At 37.0% G+C, this 10,170-nt stretch overlaps 1 protein-coding gene across 1 annotated transcript; it reads right to left on the minus strand.

Moving 5' to 3' along the window:
* Positions 1 to 1,182: 1,182 nt before the first annotated feature.
* On the minus strand, positions 1,183 to 5,297 carry LOC148213765 (uncharacterized). Its single transcript, XM_088130175.1, has 2 exons — positions 4,973 to 5,297; positions 1,183 to 2,981 (listed from the first exon to the last, which is right to left on the minus strand). Exon 2 carries the CDS (start codon positions 1,906 to 1,908, stop codon positions 1,183 to 1,185), a length of 726 nt encoding a protein of 241 aa, XP_087986301.1. The 5' UTR covers positions 1,909 to 2,981; positions 4,973 to 5,297.
* Between the last annotated feature and the right edge of the window lie 4,873 nt (positions 5,298 to 10,170).

The following is a 10,170-nucleotide window of genomic DNA, read 5'->3' on the forward strand; positions in this document are numbered from 1 at the left end:
TAAGTGGGCGATGCTGCAAGAAGCAAGATAACTTTGAGGACATATGCATAGGAGCCCAAATCTCTAGGGAACATCTTCATACAGCATTAATCCATTTTTAAATGTGCTTAATTTCTTCAATTTTTTTTTTTTTTTTGCACTGGAGTTCCAACTAAGTATTATATTTCTGGTATCAAAAATACACCAAATGCGTTGCTTAAATTTGGAAGCACTGCAACTGAAGCTTCCTTTTCCTGATTATTAAAGCTAATCAAAACTTTTCCTTTGTTGGGAGGCAACATTTCCATAGTTCTGCCTTGGCATCCTAGCTGCAGTGTACTTGCCTGTTTAAATAACCCCACTGGGATCTCATGTATTTGGCAGTAAGAGAGAAAATCCACAGGATCCTATAAATAGTTGGTACAAAATATACAGTGGTCTCAACTGCAGTTAGCTTTAGGCATCAGTAGAAGATGTAATGACTAAGTTAAGCAGCATTGCCTGGATTTTCCTTAACAGCTCGAGGGCAGAGTCTCATTATGCAGGAATATGGTCTCTCTCAATTAACTGCTATGCTGGCCCATGTTCCTCCCTGTATGTTCCTTAAGCAGGTTGAGATTGTTCCCCCAGTCTATGAAGGATGATGGCTGGTCAGTACAAAGAGGCAATGCTCACCCCTGGAAACTTGCCTGATGTCATGCAGTCTACTTCTACCTCCAATGAAGCCAAACTTCCCCCAACCCTGATTAATCTGTGATTTTTTTTATTCCCTCTTTTAAAATTTTGTTAAGCTTATGCTTGTGGCTTTTGTGATTTATTCTTTCAATTTTATTTTATAACCTACTTTGGATTTCTTTTACAGTGGTACCTCGGTTCACGAACTTAATTCGTTCCACGATTCTGGTCGCGAGCCGAATTGGTCATGAACCAAATCAAATTTCCCCATAAGGTTCAATGTAAATAAGGTTAATCTGTTCTGACCCCTACAAACGTGGTCGCCAACCGATTTTGGTCACCAACTGAATCAAATTTCCCCATAAGGTTCAATGTAAATAAGGTTAATCCGTTCTGAACCATATGTATTTTTTTTAACCACAAAAATATGAAACAAAGTACAGTACAGTACAGTATGAAGAGAGAGAACATTAACCTTGCTTGAGGTGACTTCTGGCGTGGAGGACAGGAAGGCGGGTGGGGAGGCGGTTATTGTTTGGAGGGAGAGTCGCCCTCCATAAGGACATCGGGGAGATCTCCTTCAGGGGTTTCCTTTCTTCTTTGTCTCTTAGCTGCAGGCTCAGTTTTGGTGAAAAATCTGTCTAATGTCACTTGTTTTTTCCTGCACTGCATAACCCTCTGGAAATGAGAGACCACGTTATCGTTCATCAGATTCAACACTCTGTTTGTTACAGTTATGTTGGGGTGGTGCTTCTCAAAGAAATCCTGGCACTCATTCCATTTTTCCATAATGGATTTTATCACATCACTGCTAACCTCCTCCCTGTCTTCATCTTCCTCAGTGGAATGCTCCTCAACATTTTGTTTGTCAACAGGTTTTTCCACCTCTTCCAGCACTTGTGTCCTCTGCTTGGTTAACATTGTTACTCCTTTTGCCACATCAGCTCCTTTGATGGCATCTTTATTCTTCAAAATAGTCGAGCTTGTCGACTTTGCCATCTCGTACTCCGAGGCCAGATCAGTCACACAAATACCATGCTCATGCTTTTCTACAATTTCCTTCTTCAATTCAATGGTTATTTTCTTCAAAACCTTCTTCTTACCATTCTTGCTCTGCACTTTCTTGTTACCTTCATTATTGCTCTGCACATTCTTGTCACCTTCATTACCGTTCTGCACGTTCTTGTCACCTTCATTACCACTCTGCACTTTCTTTTTACCATCACGTTTGATCTGCACTTTCTTTGGAGCCATACTGGATGTAGTGTATGTGCTAAAAAGCACACCAAAAAGCTTCACAGCAAGTGTCTGTCTGTGACCGCAATCTCACCTAGAGGAACCCACGACCACGTGTCAGAGCAGGGAAGATGGCCATGGGTCGTTTTCGTCACCCAATGCGGAGTTCGTGAATGGAAGCAAAATTTTGTGAACGCTGCTGTTTGTGAACCAAATTGTTTGTGAACAGAGGCGTTCGTGAACCAAGGTATTACTGTACACATTGAAAGAGGGATACCAATTCATCAAATACATTCAAACCAGGAAGCGGGACATTATTTGAAGTGGGATGGTACCATTCCTGCATGATTGGTGCATCAGAGCAACTGACTTGAATTTGATTCAGTTGTATCAGTGGTGCAGCAGCTTAATGATGCTGGAAGTTGCCAGCCAGAAATGGTCAGCACTTCAGTGGTTCGAGCCTAAGCTCCATGTGGCAGAGTGAGCTCCTGTTTTGCGCCCTCAGCTCCTGCCCACCTAGCAGCTTGAAAGCGTGAGTAGATAAATAGGGGGGAGGAAAAATGCTGGCGGCACCTTGCACAGGAAAACAGGAATCGGTTGCCGGATGCTGGACGCAATGCAATGCAATGGAAGAGACCTGATTTCCTGCAACTGCCAGCTGGGCTCCACCCTAGGAAGGAGGCAGTGGTAAACCACTTCCAAAAAAACCTTGCCAGGAAAACTGCAGGGACTCGTCCAGGCAGTCTCCATAGAATTGGTCACGATTGAAAGTGGATAAAAAAAAAAAAAGTCCCAGAATTCCTAATAATACCTGGAGGGCACTAAATTGAGAAAAGTTGCCCCAGAAAATGATCTGGAAATTTTGCTGTGTTCCTAGAGCACATTTCTCTAATCTCTCCTACCAGATAGATTCTATTCAAGTTGATTTGCTATCTGATGCAAAGGATAAGACAGCTCTTACCTTATTCCTGTTCTATATACAAGATCTCTCTGAAGTGACCAGGATCAAAACAGGCCACCACTTTGAAGCACTTCATATAACAGAGAATGTGCATGTATAAAATTCTGAGCTTCTTTTTCTCAATATCAAACTGGAAAGAAATACAGTAGAGAGATTAGAACTGATCTGAAGGAGTAACAAATCTACCTTCCAGTCAGGGTGAATGGTTAAGGGGATCCATTCTTAATATTTTCAGGGAGACTATATGCAAATGTTTAACAGCAATTAGGAATACTTAACTCTTAAGACGTGAATAGCAAGTGAAGGATTCCCCACCCTCACCGCTGATTACAGGGAAATAATCAGAATTGATCCTAACCTCTTCTGAAAATACTATTGAAAATCAGTAGTTTCAATTCCCCAGCACTTTGAATTGAAGGCAGCCAGGGAAAGCATAGAGAGATTGTTTCCAGATTTTTTTTCCAACCACTTAATAGCAGCTCTGCTATGAGTCAAGTGAACGGGAATGAAGAGGAAGGGGGGTTCAAAGGGGCTAATCACAATCCGCCCACCCTCCCATGCTGCTGCCCAACTGCCTGGAAACATTGGGAATTTTTTTTTTTTTTTAAAGTTCTTAGCCAGATCTGGCCCATTTTCAAACTTCATCTTTTTTTGCATCTTCTCCCCCAAACCAAATTTGGTCATATTTGTTCCAATTTTTTGAGTTATCGTGCTGATGGACAGACAGGTAGTACCCTGACTCCCTTTACTGGAGGTGTACAATATCAGCATCCAAATTGAGCAAAAGAGCTTCAGATCCAGCATGGATGCCTTCTCTGTATTTTAAAGAAGTAGCACCTTTTCCTGGGCTTGCAAAGCAGCTGCAGAGGCTAAGGAAAATACACGTTTGCCTTCAGGAGGTCTTAATGAGACAATAACAGGGGGGCAACATCCGGTCACATTCTGTCACTGCCTCTGTAATGCCTCCTGAACTCAAATGTGTATTTTACCTAGGCTATATGGCTAAAACGTGCTGCTTGTTTAAGATACAGAGAAGGTGTCTGTGCTGTATTGAAATCTCTTTGTCCACTTTGGACCCAAATATTGTACCCCAGTGACCAGAGGCAATGACTACACACCCTATAGTCATCATTCTGCATTGTCATGTCAAGCTGAGCACCAGAAAAGCAAGAGAAAGGGTTAACTTTTAAAAAAGGTTTTTGAAAGTTGTGTTTGTAAATTGGTGTAGGACATGTTTTCATTGGTTCAGCCAATTTTTCTATAGCCTCCTTGTTGGATAATTTTAAGCCTGTTGTGTTGTCCATTATTCATCCATACCATCTGTACCCTAAAATAGGTTCATATTGTAGGTATTATTATGGTAAAGCATCCAGGTATCCAATTCAAACTGGCAGTTAATGACCCCTGCCAGCTGTCAGACAATGAAGCACCTTCATTGTTTTGAATGTTCCCCATTATAAAATATTATTTTTTAATTGAATCTTCAAGTGGTTCAAATTCAGCTGAATTGCCATTGAACTTTGAATCACAAACTCAAGTTGAATTACGCCTGACATGAATCTCAAATTTCCAATCTGAACCAAATATGCTGTTCATGTAGACCTAATGTCCCCATAGTTACCACATACAAATGGCCAAAATATCTCAGAATGTTAATTAACAGTCTGCCAAACTTTGAGAATTTTAACATAACATAAAATAGTAGACAAATAATACCATGGTCAATGACAATGTTCTTACAATTATTCCTTTGCAGAAGGAACAAAGAGTTTATTTTTGCAGCCAGGAACTGTTCATCTTAAGCCAATCTGTGCTAATGTAACAATTTCCATGATATGCTAAAAATTCAAAATGTGGGTTTTCATAGTTGATTACTAGCTTCTTCACACAACTTTGATGTAATTGTAAAAGAAGCCTTAACCTCACGGTAAAATAACCTCTCTTCAACAACTGAGTATAAATATATTAAAACTACACAGATCTTTCAGTGAAAAGAAAGAAGTTACCCATGTAGAACTTTTAGCTTACAAAGTTTAGCACATTATTCATAAAAGCATGTCTAACAAAGTCTAAAACAAAATTCAGGAACAGCAACAATACTACAAGTTTGGATATGCCCACCTTGTTTATTGCTTCCTGGATCCTCTGATAGGAATCTTCTCTTTCTAGAAGAAAACTTAATTTGGTTATGACTGTGACTTCACAAAGTTAATAGATGCAAAGTTACTTTCTCATGAAATATTATAGCTTTCCTCAGGGTAATGCTTTCCAGATGTATTAACACCATAATACTTAGAATTCCTCTGGGAAACCTATTGTCTTCTATTGTCAACTCACACTTTACTCTTAATTTAACCCCAACACTAATTACCAAAGAAAACCCAACAAGTTAAATTGTACTTAATGTTCAGATTATCTGGTGCAGATTTGGAGTAAACTTGTCATAATTAGCAACAATATAATTTAAGGAAATAATTTGATTTTTATTGACAGGCCAGATAGCTTTTGATATCATTTTTAGAAGTACTTCAAAAGTGAAATTAAGTATATTGTCTTAGCAGGATGTAATCTACAAATACACACACAAAGTAGAATTATCTAACTATCTAGTCTCTAGCCAGAAATGCACAATAGATAAATACTTGCAATCTGAAATTACATTCTTATAGTAATTTTATCAAACATTACAATTAAAAAATAAAAATACCAAATTAAAAAATAAAAGGAAAAGAAAAAATAGGAAGTGCAGAAAAGAAAGAAAAAATAGAAATAAAAATAGAAAAGAAAAAATAAGAATATAGTAAAAAAAAATATACAAAAAATTACTTCCCCCTTCATCACAAGTATAAACAATTTTAGTAACTTATTACCTTCTCTTAAAATACAACAAGTGATCTCTTCTTCTCATATCTCATCTCACAATCTGAAAGTATCAATTTACACATGCACTTTGGTGTTCAGTTAAATTGCTTTCAAGGTTTCTATTATACAAATTTCAACTACAGAACCAACTTAGAGCACACACAAGATAACAGCATGAAGTATCTTCTATTGGTTAGGAAATATTAACACTATTGATATGGCTTTCCAACAACAGGAGTGCTTTTTTGCACAAGTAAACTTATACACAATTGCTTCTGTACACAGCAGGTATAAAGAGTTATATACATCCACTGTGGCTGGTGCTTAGCCTATAACCAATGTTAGTAAAGACTGAAGAATCTAGTTTCTTCTAGAATACCTCACTGAATTCTATCAAAAGAATTGTGGAACAGTGTTTACTACACCAGTATCAATATAGTGACGGCTATGTAATTTCTACAGCACTTGCAGAGTAGAGAGGCTTACAAATCTTATTACAACTACCTCTTACCCTTCCCACCATTATTAATAAAGTGCTGCCTGTCATGCAAAAATATAATGTAGATTAATATATAGCTTTTCTTCCTGGCATAACACACAGCAATAGGGTTACTTCATAGATGACATAAAAATGTAAAAGGAATAAATCTTTTAGCCCTCACTTTTTATCATTATTGATTTGGACATATTGCCTACCCTGTGTCAAAGATTCTGAATATTTGCCACTCATTATGCATAATGAGTATTACATACATTGCAGCAAGCAATGGGTTGAGAGCCAAATTTACCCAACATTCATTATACAAAAAAGCAACATTGTCTATGAATGCTTCCTTTACTTAGCCTCAGTTGAATGAACATTTCTGTTTATAAGGACTATATCAAAGTTTATAAACTGGTCCACTAATAAGAAATGAGGAGGCTCTTGCTTTTTAATGGTGCATTTTTACTGGAATTATCTCAGTACAGTATAGGTTTTTGAGACCCTAGGTTGAAAATAAGAAATTTGACATAGATAACCCCTAACCAGAGTATTTTAAAATGCCAAATGTCAAACTGCCCTTGGCTGATCTTGGCCCTGGCTTGTACTTGGATGGGAGAACTTCAGAAAATGTCAGACTAGACTTGGAAATAAGGAATATACCCCAGAAGGTGGCAGCGACAAACCATTTCCATCCTGCTGCTTAAAAAAAAAAACATATTGAGGTGTCCACGAAACCACCAAGAGTTGACCTCTACTTGATGGAAACTTTAGTACAGAAATGCCTGCTTTCAGTAGCTACGCCTATTTCTAGGATTTGATTCCACCAGCAGAAACCGTCTGAATAGAGTTATGTTTAAGGTACTTTTACTGGCAGAAATGGGAGAATGATTCAACTTCCCCATATGCCTTTCAACTCACAGCACCCACCTCTCCCACGGTTGCATAAAGCCTATTAATTTTCCAAAGCAGATTGGTTCAGGAGGGGAGTGAGACAATGAAATGTAGAGGAAGGGAAAAATCAACAAAATCTCCTCTGCACTCCACCGCCAGAAGTACTCCACTTCTGCAGATGGAGATAGCCTTTAATGTACACTAAAATTTAAAATTGCAGTAAAAATTATTATCCAGTTTAAAACAGCTTCTGTTTTTAAGTAAATTGTTTACTCAGCCTGTGCTAATCTCTTTTTTCAGATGTGATAAATTGTACACATGGAAATGCCTGAAAGGCTAACATGAGTCAAAAAGAAGAGCAAACTATGTACAGTAATGTAAAATACCCTTTTCAGTCTAGCTATAAGCCTAGGGATTCCTGGTGTCTCCCATTTAAGTATTACTGAGATTCAGTTCTGCTTAGCTTTTCAGTATCAGCCAAGGCCAGCTAGGTACTGTCACCTAGACTAGCTGATGGGTATACTAGCCTATAACAAATAGTGAAAAGACAGCCCACTTAATTCTTTTTCATAATTTATTTTTATCACACCAAACCCATTAACAAGACAAAATTGCATACATGACAGAATAAAATAACATCGTTGTTTTTTAAAAAAAAATGATACAGGAAAAGGAAATAAAACTGGAAAATTATCACATAAACAAGCATCTCCAAGAAATTTGACTAGATTGCTTTAAAAGAGAGAGAGCAAGAAAGCCCTCTGCCATGCTCACTTGTTAGGAACACACACACACCCTGAAGTTCAAATGTACAGACCACATCTATCAGTAGTCTATTGCAAAATAGGAGTAGCTTTCCCTTGTTGTAAAATAATTACTTGGGCATCCCCCATGCGGAGAAAGTCCACAATTCTTGATGCATTATAAATATTAAAGCTGTAGTAAGACAAAACATATGCATCCTTATCCATAACAATTGGCTTCAACTCTTAAGTTATGTGGATTTCAGCCCACAATAAACAGACAAGTCCAGACCATGCAAATTAGTGTTCAAACATTGTTAAGTGCATCTCCAACAAAAAGTTGATTGCAATAAACTCTTATTAAACATTCTGAGGTGTCAAATAAACATGAAACAGAATTTTCTATTATATGAACCTCATTTTAAGATAAAAGTAAATTTTACATTCTTTAAAGCAACTTACTGGTTTACATAAACAGGACAAACTCCTTATACCAAAGATTGTAGAAACAGTTTCTTGGCCTTTTTGCCAAGATCAAGTGTAGCAGAAACAGCTAATATTAATTTACGAAACTTCCTTCAATTTTTTAAATCAGTAGTGGTTGTGGGTTCAGCATTGTTAATTGTATGCTCCAAAATCTGTATCAATTGTGAACAACTTCAGAAACAGCAATGGAATAATAGTCAAAGAATCCAAACAACAAGAGCTTAAGCTGAATTAAACTGACAAGTAGTAGTCTTGGGTAAACTTGGTTTAAAATTGTAGTTTGTTTTGTAGAACTAAGTTGATCCAAAGTAGTGATAATGTGAAAAGCCCAAGTTACATCCCCTCTCAAAAATGGATTTACTTAAAAACAACAATCACCACAACTTGGATGTTCACCCTTCAAGGTAGACCAAGTCAGGAAACAGACAATACAAGGATTACAGGAACGCTACTTGATTGTTGTAGGGTTTCATAACAGGCTTGAAAGCCTGCCAGAGTTTCCTTCCCTTCTCTCTCATACCAGACTCAAGGCAGGGTAATTCTGAGTTTCTTTCTCATACAGTACCTTCTGCTTTCCCAGGACTGAATTGCCTCTTATTTGACCTTAACTATTCCTACATACTTTCTTCAAGATTATCTTTGCATTCCTCTACCCCGGAGTATCCCACATGAGCTTTTTATGGAGAAAAGAAAGTGTCAAAGGTGTATCTGTGATACAATATTTTCCTTATGTATTTTATAGCATAAAGTGCCAGTACTGAAATAGACTTCTAGACTAACAAGTTTCCAAATATTTGCCAGAACTGCAATGAAGTGAAATAATAGCTTTCAGGCTGAGCTCCAAAAACAGTTCAGTTGTGGTGTACCTCATTCAAACCAGTGACCAAAGATAAAATGCCCAAGATACATTAAAAATGTGGAAAATTACACCCACCTTTCTCAACAAGTAATTTTAATTTACAGTGAAAATCTTGAGATGATCCTGCCACAGAATTTAATATCCTATAAACTTACTTGAAATAAGAACAAAACATAAATTAACCTCAGAGTTAAGTTCATCTTAATCACGTTTATCTTATCACAAATATACAAAGGAATCTAGTCTATTTGGTGTAGTAGAAATAGAAAATATAGTATTACATTGTGCAATTTATTTCGTTTTCATCTAAAATTCATTATTCTATTAGATATTTCTTCCCAATATCATTGTCTTGTACAAAGTAACAAAATTCTCTTTTGGCAACATACTCTTGTTAAGTTCTTTTTAAATAGATATCTATATGTATCTATAGCTATTGATTATGTACCATCAAGTTAGTGTCAACTCTTAGGGACCACCTAGATTTTCTCCATGACAATCTTTCCTAACTTGGTCTTTCAGATCTTTCAACAGTGCACTCATTGCCACTGTAACCAAGTCCATCCACTTTGCTGCTGGTTATCCTCTTCTTCTCTTTCCTTCTATCTTTCTCAGCATTAGAGTTTTTTCTAGAGAACTAGATCTTCATATAACGTGTCTGAAGTAGGATAATTTAAGCCATGTAATTTGTACCTGGAATGAGAATTCTGGGTTGATTTGTTCAATGTTCCATTTGTTTGTTTTCTTGGCTGTCCATGGTTTTCTCAGGAGTCTTCTCCAATACCAAAGTTGAAAAGCATGAATACTTTTATCTTGCTTCCTCAAAATCCAACTTTAGCTATAATCTATTGATAGATATTACTCAGAAAATTGTTGGCATATATAAGTGATGTTCTGTTTTATTAATGATATTTATTACATGTATCGGAGAAAATCTATCTACATGGTCACTAAGAGTCAACACTTAATTGATGGCACATGATCAGTGATTACA

The sequence above is a fragment of the Python bivittatus genome, unplaced genomic scaffold (genome assembly GCF_059951505.1).
Source record: "Python bivittatus isolate LINGU-HERP-01145 unplaced genomic scaffold, Pbiv_v1 ctg000850_np1212, whole genome shotgun sequence".
NCBI classification, from domain to species: domain Eukaryota; kingdom Metazoa; phylum Chordata; class Lepidosauria; order Squamata; family Pythonidae; genus Python; species Python bivittatus.

Coding starts and splice junctions, on each gene's coding strand:
- LOC148213765 (XM_088130175.1), bottom strand. CDS start 1,908: ATGGCTCCAAAGAAAGTGCAGATCAAACGTGATGGTAAAAAGAAAGTG.